General features: G+C 38.8%; 4 protein-coding genes across 4 annotated transcripts; 2 read left to right on the top strand and 2 right to left on the bottom strand.

Moving 5' to 3' along the window:
- Positions 1-8,634: 8,634 nt before the first annotated feature.
- Positions 8,635-8,781, bottom strand: CLUP02_03320 (uncharacterized protein; the record flags this gene model as incomplete). Its single annotated transcript, XM_049282343.1, has 1 exon — positions 8,635-8,781. A coding segment is annotated over one exon (147 nt), but the record flags the coding sequence as incomplete, so codon positions are not given.
- A 3,171-nt stretch (positions 8,782-11,952) lies between these two features.
- On the bottom strand, positions 11,953-13,722 carry CLUP02_03319 (riboflavin transporter MCH5; the record flags this gene model as incomplete). The annotated part of the gene is made up of 4 exons (XM_049282342.1): positions 11,953-11,972; positions 12,130-12,574; positions 12,679-13,349; positions 13,422-13,722. The coding sequence occupies 4 exons, from the start codon at positions 13,720-13,722 to the stop codon at positions 11,953-11,955; spliced, it is 1,437 nt and encodes a 478-aa protein (XP_049139485.1).
- A 707-nt stretch (positions 13,723-14,429) lies between these two features.
- CLUP02_03318 (uncharacterized protein) lies at positions 14,430-15,698 on the top strand (the record flags this gene model as incomplete). Its single annotated transcript, XM_049282341.1, has 2 exons — positions 14,430-14,667; positions 14,737-15,698. The coding sequence occupies 2 exons, from the start codon at positions 14,430-14,432 to the stop codon at positions 15,696-15,698; spliced, it is 1,200 nt and encodes a 399-aa protein (XP_049139484.1).
- A 1,085-nt stretch (positions 15,699-16,783) lies between these two features.
- Positions 16,784-17,615, top strand: CLUP02_03317 (uncharacterized protein; the record flags this gene model as incomplete). Its single annotated transcript, XM_049282340.1, has 5 exons — positions 16,784-16,860; positions 17,056-17,139; positions 17,204-17,323; positions 17,404-17,424; positions 17,489-17,615. The coding sequence occupies 5 exons, from the start codon at positions 16,784-16,786 to the stop codon at positions 17,613-17,615; spliced, it is 429 nt and encodes a 142-aa protein (XP_049139483.1).
- Positions 17,616-18,082: the final 467 nt, after the last annotated feature.

The raw sequence follows: 18,082 nt of genomic DNA, 5'->3' as shown, positions 1-18,082 counted from the left end.
TTTAATAATCGCATACGCTATATAATATTTATAATAAGCGCTTAATATAGCGTTCTAGCCTATATCGAAGGTATATAACTCCTAACGGTCCCCGTATATTAACTTACGTAGTACTTTAACGACCTTACGTCTTATAAAATAACCTCTTACCTTCTTATTAATACGTATACCTCTATATAATAACTTCTTTATTATACGGATTCTTATATTATTTATAAGCTCTTTATTTTCTCTTTTAAAGACTTTTTATTAAATCTATAACCTTAGTATTATATAAGTTAGTATATACTACCTTATACTATTTAATATTACTATATTAACTTATATAATCTAGCCCTAGCGTTAAATTAAGCTTAACCCTAAGATTATTAAAAATGGCTATTATGTGCCCCCGGATATTATTATAACTCGTACTTAGGCTACTAATACTATTTAGATAACTATATACGGTAATACTAAGACTAATATTAAGTTATGCGCCCGTTATAAGGCTAGTAAAAGTATTTTCGCTAATTACGTTACTTTTATAAATAAGGGCTACTCTAGTTATAACTATATATTTATTATATATAAGTATATACTCGTTACGCCTCCCGTTATTACTTATATATTACTTTATATTACTTTATATTTATTTATAATTTATTAACGGTTCGTATTAGCTCGTAATATACTTATTAAGGTCGTTAAGCATAGTTATAATTATAAAGGCTATAGTAAAGTCCGTATTAGCGCTCTACTTAAGTCTTTAAGTACTATCCCCACTATATACTTCTATATAATAATAAAGCCTTTAAATAGGTAGCTAAGTAGGCTAAAGATAATAAAGAGGGTATATATAATAGTATATAGGATTATAAAGAGCGTTACTAACTTATATAAACTCTAAATAAGGAGTAATTAATTTAATATTTTTATATAATATAATATAGGAGTTTATATAGGTATATATTAGGATATAGTACGGTTAGGCTTAATACCTGGGTAATAAGGCCCTTACGGAGTCGTAGGGTACTTACTAATTATAAGCTAAAGTATACGTACTTAGTTTAGCCCGTAAAAGGCCGTAATTAATTATATAAAGGCTCCCCCTAAAGTTTAACGTTTTTAGTGAAATTATAAAACTTTTATTTATTATATATTATTATTATGTGCTTTTTTATCCTTTTTAGTATTATAAATCCCCGTAAGCGTTTATATTTCTATATATATACTTATAAGACCTTATAAGTAAAAGGATACCCCTATATATTACTATAATTATATATAAATATTTACCCCTTACTTAAAATTTCTTTTTTAGTTTTTTATTTTATATATTACTACTTTTTTAAAATAGTACGACTGCGTATTAATCTTTTATTATATTAAACGATAATTATTATAAAGTTAGAGAGTAATTAGACCTATAATATAATTATTATATATATTTTTATAGTTTTTAATACTAGAATTATAAAGCGAACTTTCGAACGTTAACTTACGAAATAGGACTTATAACGAGAAGAGCGTATAGTCTTTTTTAAAGATCTATTAATTTATATTTAAGAATTATTCTTTTAATAATACTTAAATAATAAAGATATCCTTTTTTAACTCTAGTCTAAAGGATTTATAATTACGGCTATAAGATTATTAATATTTCGTTAATAAAATTAGCTTTAGTAACGATAAATACTAAAATAGCTCGTAATTATATAATAACGATTAGAAGAGTTCTTTTTTAATATACTAAAGGTTACTTACCGTGCTAAAGGGTACGGTAGAGAGTATTTTTATATATAAGTTCGCTAATAAGCTTATGTTATTAGCCGAGATAAACTATACTTTATATATTATAAAACCTTTTTATAATAAGTTTAAGATTAGTTAAGTAAGATGAGGTACTGTTATAAAGGGTTTACGATTCCTAAATTAAATTATATTTAGTCTTTAAATACGTATAATAAGCTTTTACTATTTAGATTTAAAATCTATATTAGTATTAATACTTATTCGCAGTTTATTATATAGTTCTATATAGGGGTTTTTACTTATACGTCCTAGAATATATTTATATAATATCTTATTATTATTTAATAACGGGGATTTACGCTATTACGAGTTCGTTTAGATTTAAAAAAAGAAACCGTTTTTATATTTAGTATTTATTATTACTTTTTATAATACCGTTTAATAGTAAAAAGTCTAATTATATTCCGTAATTATTAGATCTTTAGTAAAAGTATTTATAATGTTAAGATTGAGAGTTAGTAGAATTATCTTTATTAAAGTAGATTAGTATATTAGCGGGTAAGTAATATATATCTTAGTATATATAAGTATACTTACGTTTATAAGAATACTTCTAACTACTTAAGTTCTAAGGGCTATTCTATATAAATATACTCTCTAATTAAATTATACTTCTATTTATATATATATTACTAATTCGTTCTAATTTTATTAACTTCGTATAAATTTAGAACTCTTATTAAATTCGTTATTAAAAAGGTCGCCCTTATATTATTTCTAATTAGCTATAGTAACTATATTATTAACTTACGTTACGAACTATATAAGACTTTATATAGCTAATTAACTAAGACTAAGTTTAATAACTATTAAACGCTATTTAGAATAGTAATAATCTAGACGTATATTTTTTTTAAGCTATTTTATAGATTTATACCTTAATTATTAAGGGCTCCCTAATTATATTAGTTAAAAGTACGAAGTTTAGCGAGGCTAATTATTTTTATTTTGAAGCGTATTAATATTTTCGTGTTCGTTTAAAGTAGTATATACGTAATAAGCTCTAATTAGAAGTTATTTTACTTAGTAAATTATAGGGCGGTATTATATAGGTTAAGTAGAGATTAAAAGACTTTAGAATTAATTTTAAAGCATTAAATAGCTTCATAATTATAAGCAATACTAAGGACGAAGAGGAATTATAAATATAATTATAGTTTACTCTAAACTATTTACTAACGAGAATGCTCGTTTCTATCCTTATAATATACTAAGTTATTTACTATTATAAACTTTATTTTCTTATTAAACTATTATAATCTCGTCTTTCCTATCGTTTTTATCTTTTTTAACCTTTTTCTTAGCCTTTACCTCCTTCTTAACGATCTTCTCTTCTTACTTAACTAATAATTCCTCCTTAATCTTTATCGTTAATTTAATATTAATACTTATTAAAAGCCGTGTTTTTAGAATATTTTTATACGTCGTTTTACCTAAAGTTTTAATTATAATTAGCTTTATACGACCTTTTCCCTTTTTTACTAGCTAAAGTTTAATAATTAGTAACTTAATTCTAGTTTAAAAAATAATAAAAAGTTAGTAATTATCTTTTTTATATAAAATTATAGCTTTAGAGAGGAATCTCTTTAAATTTATAGCTTTATACGCTATTTTATAATACTCTAAAATATTATAAGGATTTTTTATATTAATTAGAAATACTATCTACTTTATTAAAAGAATTTGCTAGTTTATTATAAAATATAAAATAATAAATCGTATTATATTTTAATATAAAGTAAATATTAAGAAGCGATTAAACTAAACTTTTTTAATAAACTTTTTAATAACTTAGACGTTAGTATAAGTCGTTACTTAGAAACTATTAAGTTCGTTTTTAAAAAAGGATGCGTTATATAATATAATAGAAATATTAATTATTAACGATTACTTTAGTTCCTTTTTTATTTACTAAATATTTCGTTCCCGCTTTTTTAAGCCTATAAGAAGAGATTTTATTAATATTAAGGCTTATATATTTATATATTCTTATTATATAAAAAGGGCAGAGCTTATATAAGTATTATTATCGATCGGTCGTTTTAAAATAGCTTTATAAAGAGGTATCGTAAGGTCGATTAGTTTGGTAACGTTTTATATAAAAACTAGAAGTTATTATAAATTTATATTATAATATTTATAAGCGAGCTATTAGTTTAATAACTTAAGTAAAGAGTGATTTTTATTTATAAGAAGGTAAAAAGTAGTAGTTATTTTTATAATAAAGTTATAAGGAGAAGAAAAACTTTTATATCGGGGTATAATATTGCGCGATTTTATATACCGCTATACGGTTTAATATATTATAAAATTAAAGTATTTTTTAAGCTATAAATCTTTATAACCCCTATTTATAGGTTATTATACTAGTCTAGACCCTATCCTGGGTAGTGGGGTGACCGTAAAATACGATTTCTACTTTAATATATGAAAAAAGTGTTTTGGCGGAGTGCCTCTTGCAGTCTGCCGTACTGAGCTCCGATAAATGGAGCCCCCCTCCGGCAGATCCCTCCTCCCCCACACTAGGTGCGATTGAGAGATCGACTGGTCACCGAAAGGTCAGTGTCAGTGTCCGGACTTGTCACGGTATTCAGAGCTACTGGACAGCCCGTGCGTGGCAGCTGTCTGCTAGGCCTTTGCATTGGAATACGTCCATCATCATTGGGTATGGGGTGGAAGGGGAGCTTCTGACGGGGGCTCGTTGGACAGCTGTCAATGCGACATCTTGGGATGGGAGAGTGAGATGAGGATGCACTTAAGCTTATCCAATCGCCTTGGCCCCCGAAGTCGCCCATGCGGCGGTTTAGATCTTGCCGAGGTGCAAGGAATATGTTTAGTCATCATCGACTTCCTTTCACCATGACATGAGAGGGAGAGCCGTACAGCCATACTTCTAGAAACCTTGCACATGACAAGTCTTCGAATCTTCGAGGACAAGACTAGGGATTTGATCCACTCTGCTCAACACAATCAAAGTCGGCTGGAAGAAATAGTATTTTTTTGCTGATAGTCTTCAATCAACATGAACACGAAGAGATGGGATCCTAGTGTGGCAATATCGTGACCTTGCCTTCTGCATTGAAGTTGCTTTCTTTGCTCACCATTGACTCAAGGTATAGCAAAGGCATCCTCCACGCACATTTAATCAGTTGTTCTTCTTCTTCAAAAGCCAGGACATAGCGCCACTTAGTGTCTGCGTTTCATTGATCTTATTTATCCTCTTCTCAACAGTACCCTTCGACGTATAGAATAGAATATCCGAACCGCTCTTCAGCGACATTGCCAATATCAACTCCATCCCCCCCCCCCTCCAAGCCTTCTGATGATTCTTGGTTTAAACTCCATCAAATGACACTGGCATTGTCAGCCGAGGTGCCGGTAGAACACAACACAACACTCGGACCCACGAAAGACTTGCCATCCTAGCGTCGTCGACACCACTACAAGACGCCCGGTACTTCATTCAATGCCAATATGCCGTCTTTGAGGGCGTTTCTACCCACTTGGAACCGCCACCGTGGATCGCCATCTGATTCGATCTATCTCTTCGGTCACCCTCTATCAAGCAAGGCAATATCACTAAGTGTTAGTATCCCTATTACAGGGTAGTTAGTTCGAACCGTAGTTAACGAAGAGATTAATTGAACTATATAAATATCTGCGTAGGTATAAAAAGGAGGTTCTAACCGTAGGTTAGGCTAGCTATAATAATCGTAAATAGGGCCCCTTAATTAGCCCCTATATAGTCGGCTATATACCGCAGTTAAATTAGACTTCTAATCCGATACTAACTTTCTCTTTTTTTTATTAATTTAACTACTATAGTTAGAGGTATAATTCGACCTCGGGCCCGTTTATTAAGTCGTTTCCTTTTCCCCCTTTTCTTTACTCTTTTTATATAACCTATCCCTCTATTCGTATAATAACTTTTCTATTACTTACGAATTGCTCTAATCCCTTATTTAGTATTACTTTTATAAAAGCGTCTACGAGGTTATTTTTATTATTAATCTAATAGATTTTAAGTATCTCGCGCCTTTTATACGATTACCTAAGGGCTATAATATCGATTATAAGCCTCTTTTCTTTCGTCGTTCCTAATTTAATAAGGTATTTATATAGCGAGTAGGAATCTATATAAATAACTATTAGAATAGGTAGAAGGCTAATTCGATCGGTAATTTTCTTTAGCGTTATTAAAATCGTATAAGAGAGGTTAACGCCGTTAACTATACTATAGACCTTTAATACTAATATACTTCTCGTTACCCGCTTATTTTTAGTTAACGAGTAATAGATTATATTACCGTATATAATAAATTCGCTCTCGCTTATACTCTCGTTAGTTAGGATAATAATATACCCTAATTACGAAATAAGGTCGTTATTATTCGTAAATAACTTATTAATAAAGACGTAAAGCTTACTTATCGTAAGGTTAATTAGGTAGTAAATAAGACCTCGATTAAGATTTATTTACTACTACTTAAGCCGCTTATTAAGTACCTCGACGTTTTATTTAGTTAGATTTATAGCTTGCGCTACCCTAGCGTAGTTAAAAGTTATTTTAAGCTAATAAATATTTATAATATATACCCCTTGCGCGAGCTTAGCTTTATACCGCTTCTTAACGTTAGTTATATTTAAATTAACGAGGTTAATCTTCTCGCCCTGCCCCTTTTATTAGAAAACGACGGTTTCCTTTTTAATTATAAGAATCCTACTATTAAATACTAAGGGGGTATTTATTATAAGGACCTCTTTTAGCTTTGTTACGAAGCCCGCTTTTTAGAGCTCCTTATCCTTCTTTTTTATAAAGTTAATATTAAATAGGCTTAATATATCGTCGGTTTATATTTTAACGATCCTAAATTAGTCGCTTTTATACTCCGTAACTAGTAGGCACGGGTCGTACGTAGAAGTAACTATTAATAATTAATTAATATAAAAATCGTAATAAGTAGCTTATTAATAGGTACCCGATTCTGCGAGCCTATATAGTAGCTTAAGTACTTTAATAATTGTACTTTCTAAATACTTACTAGCTATTTCCTTCGGTAAATAGGCTAGGATTCTCTTTATAAGCCCTATGGCTAATTAAGTATAGGCCTAGGTAATATTATAGCTCTAAATCTCGTATCCCTTCTTCCGTAGCGATGCTATTAGTACTATTATTAATTATTAGCTATAGCGCTATATAGTAAGTAATTATATAAGTAGTATCGCCTTTTTAACGTTACCGTACCTCTAAATTATATATCTAAACTTCTCGTACGGCTAGGGTGTTCCTTTCCCTTTAATCTTACGAACTATTCGTAATTTAAATATATAGAGGTTTATATATTTTTCTAAGTCGTATAGGATAAATTAATAGACCCCTCGATTGCGAAAAGTATTTATTTCGATAAGATCTAATCCCTTATACGGCTTTTTAGTAGTTATAATTACGCTTTTTTTATATAGTTTAACCGCTAGCTCGAAATCGGCTTTCTTTTTTATTATATAAAAGGTATTAATTACCTCGTCGCTAGTAATAAATTGCCGTGTTAGGGCTTACTATCGTAGTCTTTTACGACGTCTCGTTAGTAATATTAATACCCTTTTAGTAATATCCTCTTCCTCGTTATCTATTAGTATTACTACGACGATTTCGTTAAGGATAATTTCTTATACTTCTACCGCGGGTTATATAGTTTCCCCTAGCTCTTTTTCTTTTTATAGGTTAAAAATTACCTCGTTAGGATCTATATAGTACGGTCTAACTATTATAATTAATACTTTAAGTAGCTAGTCGCGATCTTTCGTAACTATATAAGAGCGCTCGTTAACGGAAATTAACTTATATAGCCTAGTTTATTATTAAGTAATTTCGCGCTATACTCGTATATCTAAATTTAGCGGTATATCTAAATTATCCCTTATATTAGGCCTATTGTGCGTAGTAATTACTTCGTTAACTTACCTTCTTATACTTACCTCGCGCAGTACCTATATTACTTTTTTAACTACTTGGGCTCATTAGCTTATGCTTAGTAATAGTAGCGAGGCTAAAGTCGTTCTTAAATATATTTTAAATACTAATAGCGTTAGTATAAGTCCGTTAGGCCCTATAGTATCGTTATAGTATTTAAGTACTATTTAAAAGCATTCGTTATTAGTAAAATCCGGATTTTCCTCTTTAATAATTCTAAACGCCCTTTTTAACTACTAATATGCCCTTTTTACCTTTTTAATACTATAGTGCGCTTTAATGGGTACGACTTTTAGCTATATACCGTAGGCCGTCGTATTATCCCTAAATTCTACCGACTTAAAGCTAGTACTAGCGTCGGTTCTAATGCCGTCTAGCGGTCCTTAGTATATATCGATCTAGCTTTTTTATAGGGCTATTTATACTATCTTTACTTATAGATCCTAGAGGAATTACCCTACTTAGAAAGATATAGCTACGTTAATTATATATAGTACTAGCTGACTATTTAAATAGAAGATATTAACGACGATTTCCTAGTTAAAGTTAAGCTTATTACGTAATTTAAACTTAAATCTACATAGGCTTTGTATATTTATTTAGTATTAGTAATATACTTTTATTAACTACTCTAGCGCCCCTATTTCGATATTATTATTATTTAATTACTTTAAGAAGTTATATAGCCTCGTAACTAACGGGTACCCAAATCTCTAATATAGTCTTCTAAGCTTACTTTCCGTTAGGTAATTAATTAACTTCGTATTATTAATAAGCTTTATAAACGTATACCCCCATCGTCGTTCGACTATCTCGAAGTGCTTATTACTAGAGATTCTGTTCCTCGTATTATCGAATATAATACCTAGTTAATCTATGTTTTTTAGATATAAGAGAAATGGGGTATTAACGGGCAAAATATAGAAAATTATCGTTCCGAAGTGCGTCTCTATTTTTATTATACCTAAGGCGACGATTTCTTTACCTAGGCCGAAACTAATCTTCGTAATACCCGCCGTTAATATATTAAGTATTATTAGTACGATTTTTTATAGCGCTTAGAATTACCCTTTTCTTCTAGTTAACTATTATAATACCCCAGTATTTAGGATAATTTTATAAAAATCGTCTAGGTTATACTTTTCGCTTACGTAGAATATCTATACGAGCTTAGTATTTAAGGGATCTAGGTAGTATAAAAAGGACCCCTCTAGCTACCCCTAGATATACTTAGTACTATATTCTTTTTTTTTAAATATTAAAAGAGATAGCGTCTTCTCCTTAATTATTAAAATAATAGGCTTTAGCTATATTAAATTTACCCTTTTAGCTACCTCCGTATCCGTTATCTAAAGGACCTTCCCTTACTATCTATATATAAAAGCTTACTTATTAAGAGCTTCTACTACCCTCTATTCGTTTAGCCTCGTATATCCTTTAGAGGCTAACGGGGCGAAAAAAGAGTAGTTAATATTTTCGATTTCGTTATAATCTAATTCGTTAATATAGGGGGTAAGATCTTTTTTATTTTCTAAATCTTTTATAGGAGGTATATACTTTAGGCCGCTATTTTAGCTATTGTTACTAGGTTCTATACCCCCGGATCTACCCTTATATATAATAAAGAATTAGTTAAACCGACGAGGGCTAGTTTTGCCGTTTACTACCCTCGACTTTTTATACTATTTATATAATTTAGCACGCTCTTCCTTAGAGTAATTACTTAACTAATATCTATTTTTTTTATAAATATAGTATTGCTTTTTTTATTACCCTACCCATAAGTTAAATCTCTATCTATTTAATAAATCTAGGCCTTTTTATTAATAATTACTATATCTAGCCTCTTTTCTTTTCTTATTATACATTCGATCGACTTAATATTATTAATAAGGGCCGTCGTATACTTAGAAATAGGTTTAGCGCGGTATTCTCGTTTTAATATTAAAACTAAATCTTAGCCTCGAGCAGAGCGTCTCGTAGTTTTTAAGTACTTAGTATAGGGTAATCTTTACTTTTAGTATACGCTAAATTATAGTATAGAGATATCTAACTTTCCGCTCGTTTATCCCCTTATTTAACTAGGTTTTTACTAGTTTATTAATTCGATCAATAAGCTCTTCGAAGATCTCTATTCGCAATTTACTTTCTATTATCCTAGCTATAAATATAAAAGAAATCGCTCGTAGCTTAGATAGGAGCTCTAGGTTTTTATTATAAGTCTTAAAGCGGCTTCGGATTACGTTAATTATGCTAAAGAAGTCGTTTTAATCGAGATTATGTACTGCTTTATAATAATAATTAAAAGCTTTACTTACGAGTACGATATTAATTACCGAATAGTATTAGTATTCCCTAATTCCGACTTTTTTATAATAATTATAAAATATCGTTAGGGTTTCTTATAAGACCTTATACTTCCCCCCAGAGTATAATTTCTTTTTTAGGAAGATCTTTTTAAGGTCTATAAATTACTTTATATTCGCTACTAGATTTTTAGTATTTATATACGAACCTTGCGTCGCTACGTACTATTAATAACTTCGGGTCGTTTACTTCCTTTTTTATTAGCTAATCGGCGCCGAATTTTATATTAGTAATAGTAACGAGTTATAGATTAAAATAAATAGAATTATCGATTATCGTACTTTTAGTATTATATTTTGCCCCGGTATATCCTTTTATAACGATAGATTTCTATTAGTAATTATAGGGAGGAAATCTGGGTCGTTTACCCTTTTTCTAAATTCGTTAAAGCGATTATACGCTCTATCGACCTGTGCCTAGTTCTATAATACGAATTCCTCTTTTATAATTATCGTTATTAATATTTTATATAGCTTTTACGATTATAATTATGCTAATAATACCCCTCGCTTATAAAGGAATTTATTAACTATTTTTATAATTCCTAGGCTTGCGTTTGCGAACTATTCGTTTAGCTAGTAGCTAAGGTCGTTTACGATCTCGTAAAATAGGGGTTACCCCTATAGCCCCTTTTTTTTATAAACCTTAGTTAAATAGATTAATACTACGTTAATTTGCTCGCCGTTAGGCTAATTTGTAATTCTATATATTTACGTCCCTTAATAGTCCGAGTTAATATTTACCTACTTATAAAAGATTAGGATTCTATTTAGGATTGGGTTTTATCCTCTTCTTTTTTACCCTAACTCGCTAAGGGTCGTGCTCTAGCTTATGCCCGTATTAGCGGTCGCTAGCGTATTTAATTTTAATAAGGATATATCTAATCCGCGCGCGGGTCGTAATAAATCCGTACTTTTATTACTTAACGAATTTATTAGGGTTTAGGAGATTCTTACTTTTTCTTACTATCTCGCTACTACCTTTATTTTTATTATTTTTAGTAATTACTACTACTTTTCTAAATCGCTAGCTATTATACTTACTAAGATCCTCCTTTTTATTTAATAAAAAAGGGTAGGTTTTAGTAGTTCTTTTTAATAATAATAGCGGTAGACGTTTATATTACTATAGGAAGATATAATAATTAGTCTCGGGATTTTTATTAGTTACCGATTTTTGTTATTTTATATACTTCTAGCCTCCTAAGCCTCGTGCTCTCTATAGTTTTTAAATAGCTTCTTTAGTTAATTTTTAATTACGGGCCGGCTATAGAAAAGTCGTTTAATAAAAAAGCTACTCGGGGCGATAGTAAAAGGCTAGTTACTTAAGTAGTTCTATTAATTAACGTAGTTTAATATAATAAACGTCGACCTCTCGTAGGTAATAAAGGGCTATAATTACTTAATTCCGTATAGTATTTAAGAATCGCCTCCTTTTTTATTTACTTTTATAAGGTTAATTAATACGAATCTCCTATCCTATATAATATTAAGAGGTCGTCTCTTTTACGTATCGAGATACCTTACTAATCTATAATAATAGAATTTAATTACTAATTAGTATTAGTATCCCTATTATAGGGTAGTTAGTTCGAACCGTAGTTAACGAAGAGATTAATTAAACTATATAAATATCTGCGTAGGTGTAAAAAGGAGGTTCTAACCGTAGGTTAGGCTGGCTACGATAATCGTAAATAGGGCCCCCTAATTGGCCCCTGCGCAGTCGGTTGTATGCTGCGGTCGAATTGGATTTCTAATCCGACACTAAGTCTCTGTGGCTTCTGATAAGGAAACTGGTGAAAGAAGAGACGAGACACGTATCTAAGATGCTCGATCTCGAGCTACAGATGAAGGAAACAGACGGGACAATGTCATCCTAAACCTTTGCCCAAAACGACCCTCCCACCCTCTTCCTCTTCGCCTCCCTCGCTAAGAAAATGAACACCATCCCCAACATCAAACTACTCCCCGCAAACATCTGCGCACCCAAATACCTACCCCCCAAAGCAGACACCAACGCGCCCGCAATCGGAGGTCCCGTCAACACGCTCACGCTCACGATCGTAAACACCATGCCGATGCGCGCCCCCTGCTTCCTCGGATCGGCCGTCAGCGACGCCAGCGCGGAGGGGAAGAGCGCCTGGATGCCGCCCAGTGCGATACCGCTCAACGCAGCCCAGACGTAGAGGCCCACCCGCGAGGAGGAGGAGGCGATGGGCAGCGCCGCCCAGCAGTACGCCAGCACTGCGGCGGCACCGGCGGTGGGGACGAACATTGTCAGGTTGCCGACGCGGTCTGCGAGGCTGTTGAGGACGAGGCGGCCGAGGATGCCGACGCCGTTTGCGATTATGAGGAGGTCGAGGGATGTGTCGTAGGAGGCGCCTTGGATGTCGCGGGCGTAGGCTGCGAGGAAGAAGAAGACGATGTAGGACGCCCAGAAGCACTGTCCAGTTCCAACAGAGGTTAACATTCGTTTGAACTCAGGGGTTGGGTACTTTGGTGGCTGGACTAGGAAGAGACGAAGGATTCTTCAGGAAACCAACGTACCAAGGACGCCCCCACGGCATAGAACGTATACTCCAACTCCCTGAACGCCGCCCACTCCACCAAGCTCCCCGTCTTGCGAGGCGGCACCCTCGGCCTCAGACAAGACAAGGCGGCAAACAGCGCAGCGGCCTGGACGAACCCGAGCGTCCTCATCGTCCAGCCGAACCCGGCACGCGGCAACATCTCCCGAACGACAATGGGAAACACCACGCCGCCCGCTCCGCTCCCGCAGGCCGTGATCCCGATGGCGAAGGCGCGCCGCTCGGCAAAGTACGTCGAGACGAGGGCGACCGTGGGACAGAAGAGGCACCCGTTGCCCAGGCCGACGCAGACCCCCTGTGCGAGCAGGAGCTGCCAGTACCGCGTGCAGGCCGAGGCCGCCAGGGTGCCCGCGACGACGAGGACGGAGCCGGCTGTCGCGACGGAGCGGAAGTAGCCCGCGTCCGTGAGGCGGCCGGTGAAGGTGCCTACGAAGAAGAGGAGGAAGATCTCGACGGAGCCGATCCAGGATATGTCCGAGGGGCTGCGGTCGAGGGTTTGGATGTAGTAGCTCTGGAAGGCGCCAAAGGAGTTGATCATGCCCCTGACATCGTTCCTCTTAGTTATCTGGTTGGGGGGGGGGGTTCTAGGGTCATACCATGTATTCATAACGACGAGAAAGGTGCCAAAGACTGTTCAAGATGGGAAAGGTGAGTAAATGGAGCATGCTCAGTACAGAAACCTTTGGTCTTGATACAACTTACCACACAACCAAGCTCTTAATCCGCCATCGGGTGGCGGTCCAGGGGTTATGGTCGATCGTGAGGTGACTCTACTCGCAATACGACTTGTGACACGGTCAACTACATCAGTTGACTGGTTGGGCAAGCTGTTGTCCTCGCTCTGATGATACGTTTTATACGTGGTAGAATCCCTATGGCTGTCGGGCTCGGTCGATTCCAATTGCAGCCTACCCTTGACGCCATGATCCTCGGGGCCGCCCGCTTCGAAGTTCTTCTCGTTGCTATCAGACCCGGCGGGGCTACTGGTTGTCGTGTTGAACATTGTTCTTCGTTGAAAGCTGTCGTTCTCTGAGCCCTGGAGTTCAGAGTGCGTGTACTCGAGGCAAACGAATAATAATCACTTCTGAGAGTTTCATCAGAAAACTCGACGGGGGATGTGGGAAAACCCTCTCAGAGGAGCACACTGAGCTTCTCTTCCCAAGAACCGAGGATAATTCACCGGCGACTAACACCCGCTCCTGCGGCCCAAATTGGTCAGCAGAAACCCACGCCAACTGCGGGATTCCTTTCCCCTTTGAGCAATCTGCCTTGCATTTCGATGACAAATTTGGGTCACAGATAGCGCGATCGCTACGACATGTACTCGAGTTCTAAGAGCACCCCTCTTCCCAGAGTTTCAACACTGTGTCAATCGACTTGGCCTGGCTGTAGACGAAGATCAGTCAGGTAACAGTGTCTATCTTAGTTTCTTCACCACTTGTTCGATCTTTGATTGTGTCTGCTTGCCAAGAGGTATTGGTGCTGGAGAGGTAGCAGCGCCAGCGTTATTAGTCAGCACGATCGTTCATTGCACAATCTCACCACTTTATTGCCAAGTGCCCAGCCACATTCATCTTCCCTTACGTATCTCTCTATCCTGACAGGCGCTCTAAAAATCCAGCGGTGGCTATACACATTTGGTCTCTCACCAAGAAGATCCTATACTACTCTCTCCCACAGCGTATCCGGATATACATAAAAAGCGAAGTCATGGACAACGACGAAAGCAGGGAGCCGCCGAGGAAACGTCTACGTTCAGCACAGCCAACTCGTCGCGGGAGGTCTCGTGGTGCGCGTGGTGGCTCCGCGAACCCCTATACTGCCAGAAAAGAGTCGGGTGAACTCGATCATCTACCAACAGAAGAACAAGCACCGGAGTCTGAAAGCTCAGTTGACCCACGAGCGCTTCCTATCCCCGCTGCTCTAGAACGATACAAAGCTTGGAAAGGTAAGAAAGTTGAAATGCATCCGAAGCTTGATAGTCTACCTACTAACAACGATATCGGGTACAAAGAAGCCGGGGCACAGCACGATGAATTCTGCTTCATTTGCCGGCAGACCAAGGGTCTCACCTACTGCATCACCTGCAAGAGGTCGTATCACGAGTCCTGCAGGCCCGAAGAGAGCACTTACTCTGTCGTTGAGGGCAACAGTTGCTTCTTTTGCGAAGTGTGCGTGCACCGGAACTGGCACAAAGATCCCCCGTTTCTAATGCCGGAGATGCGGCCTTTGGCTGCTTCTTCATCATCATCGGCCCCTGTGGAGGCAGCTGAGGCAGCGGGAGCTACACGCTCAACTAAGGACACGGATCGTCAAGATCTATCAAATTCGCACCAAGTTCACCAGAACCAAGAAACGACTAGAACAACCGAGGCGTCTAAAGACACGCTAAGTACATCCGCCAGGAGGACTCGTACCACCAAAGCATCCCACTCGGCTGGTAGGGAGGAAACAGCCGCAGTCCCTTCATCAAGCACCAGTCGCACCGGAATCACCGCCCTCCCTCCGCCAACAACATCAGCAACAACAGCAATCTCACGGGATGACCCGCCCCGTAGCAGCTCATCCACCACAACACGTGCGCCAGCCGCGCGCAAATCCCGCTACACGACCCTCCCAACAGACGTCGACGCCGCGCTTCGGCTCCTATACGCCGAGCTCGAGACAGCCCACGAGCTCCGGCACAAGGTCGGCGACGTCGAGGGCCAGGTCGCGCAGATGCAGCGGGAGCTACAGCTCCGCAACAGCGAGCTCGCGGTGGCCAGGCGGGCGGCGGACGTGGGCCGCGTCTCGGCGTCGGAGATGGAGCAGCTTAGGGCGCAGGCTGCGCTGGGGGAGAAGGCTGTTGAAGAGGCGGCTGGGTTGAGGGCGGAAAATAGGAGCTTGCGCGCCGAGCTGGAGGCGAGTCGGGAGAGGCTTGTTGAGAGCGAGCGGGCGCTGGAGGAGTGGAAGCGGAAGCTCTCGGCGTTGATGTCGTAGTAGGTAGGGCGGGAGGCGTGGGGGTTTCGTGTGATGCTTTCATGTGGTTGGGGTGCCTTATCGAAATTTGTAATCAAGCCCTGTGTACAGATATTCAGGGGGAGGGTTTTTACAAGACCAAGGAGAGGTACGGGTATGGATGTGGGAGTGCCTCATAACTCATGGTTAAGCAGACCAATTCCACCATGTTGGTCTGCTCCTGATCCTGAGTTGTGGATGGGGGACTTTGGGGACTGGTCTTGACCGTTCGTGTCGAGCGCGCCGTAGATTCCTGCATGACGAAGTCAAATCCTGGCGAGGTAAACGAGATTCGTATTACCGGGCTCTTTGAGGAGTACTTATCTCGCACACTGTGTCGAGGGGTTTCCGGCCGAAGGCGCGGACGCCGAAACCGTCCCTGATGACAAGAACCACTTTGCTGACCAATTTCACCAGACGTGGGGAGGTGCGGGCTGTTTCTACGCCAACACCATTTGTTCCTCATACACCCCAAAAATCATGGGGGTGAAGTTGCACTTGCATCATAAAGTCGTATTCAATTCAATTCGACCGAGAGTCCGTTCCCGGTCCAGGTTTAGATTGAGGAGTCGTCTATTGTGACCGAGCCCGCTTTGGTCTTGCGAGATTGGTCATCCCACTTTGCTACCCCGCGGCAAGCGTGATTGTGACGGCCTCTGTGTGAGACGATTGTTGGGCAGGATCTGTACACGTATACGTGTTGCCGTGGTCAGAGTGAGGGGTGGAGGGACAAGAAAATCCGATTCACATAGGGTGAAGCAGGTGTACTGCATATGTTAACCGCGTCCTGCTCGGGACGTTCATCTAATCGGCGGGAGTTTGGCTGGCTGTGGTGTGTCATTGTGCCAGAGCCCATACGCCCACTCCAAGTCTGGAATTTGTCATCCGTCGTTCGACGCAGCTGAATGGTTATCACCACCCTCTTGCTTCCTCATCTCATATAAAGAGTCTCATTAGGTCTGGTCTGATGCTTGGGGTTGGAGCATGCCCTTAGATTCCACAGCAGTCCAAATCCAGGTTTCCAAAATTCTCAAACTTATGTATCCATACCAAACAACATCATCACCATGGCCACCCCCTCCACAGCAATCGTCCTCGTGGACCCCTACAACGAATTCCTCCACCACGAGGGCAAAATCTACCCGTCCGTAAAAGAATCCCTCGAGGCGACGGGCACAAACGATAACCTGCGCACCCTCGTCGCCGCGGCGCGCAAGCAAAAGATGCCCATCTTTTACGCCCTGCACAAGACGTGGAAGGAGGGAAACTATGCCGGGTGGACGCACCTCACGCCCTCGCACAAGGGTCTGGCGGCGGCCAAGGGCATTACGGAGGGCAGCTGGGGCGCGGAGATCTTGGAGGGGCTTGAGCCGGATGTGGTGGGGAACGGGGACGTTGTTGCGAGCCGGCATTGGAATAATAGGTGAGGCTGTTGCGAGGGGTATTGAGGGCCTTGGTCCAAGGCATCGAATATTGATGTGTTACAGCGGGTTTGCCAATACCGATTTGAACTATCAGTTGCGACAGAGGGGTGTTACGCACCTCGTTATGGCAGGCATGATTGCCAATACCTGTCTTGAAGCCACGGCGCGGGACGCGAGAGAGCTGTAAGTGGACATTGGGCGGAAGAAACAACTATTTGAGGAGAGGGTATGAACTGACAATGGGTGCTTCGACGGATGCGCAGTGGCTTCCATGTTACCCTTTTGTGAGTGCCCCAAGGCGTTGCAGTGTGTGTAAGTAGTCTTCTTTTGCTGACAAAAGGTACACAGATCCGATGCGACTGCTGGCTTCAGCACTGAGGCGAAGGATGCCGCGACGAACCTCATCTGGCCGTTGATTGTGGAGAATGTCACGACGGTTAGAGACTGGGTTCTTGAGAGTGAGTCCAAGGCCTGAGGTAGTCGCATAGACTGATACATGGGTTGGATGTGAGAAAATATGCAGTGATGCGCTAGCAAAACGACTGCAATAAGACATCGTTCAAATAGGTGCCCAGTGTTCGTGCAAGTTTGGAGGTGGGAAAGGTGCAGACAGCGACAGCCAAATTGGTCAGCAACAAGATGGTGAAGGTTCGTACCTCTGATTAGGTAAGGTGATGCCTGTCTTTGACCTTCCGTCCAGTGGAGACGAGTCCAAATCCGAGCTTGCGCCGGGGTTGAAACTAATCCTCCGAACCAAATTACGATCTTTCCATATAGGTACTTCAGGTAAGCTTCCACCGTGAGGAAATCTGGTTGAGATTCGGCAACGAGGAGGTAACGCAAGACGCCTCAGCTGACGGCACTCCCTTAACATCAGATACACGTAGTGTAAAGTGTGAAGAAGGCCGACCTGAAAGTTAGGCGAAGCTGACATGCACACCC

This window comes from Colletotrichum lupini, chromosome 2, assembly GCF_023278565.1.
Source record: "Colletotrichum lupini chromosome 2, complete sequence".
NCBI lineage: Eukaryota > Fungi > Ascomycota > Sordariomycetes > Glomerellales > Glomerellaceae > Colletotrichum > Colletotrichum lupini.
Note: the sequence above shows the minus strand (reverse complement) of the source record. Positions and strands in the feature narration are given on the sequence as shown.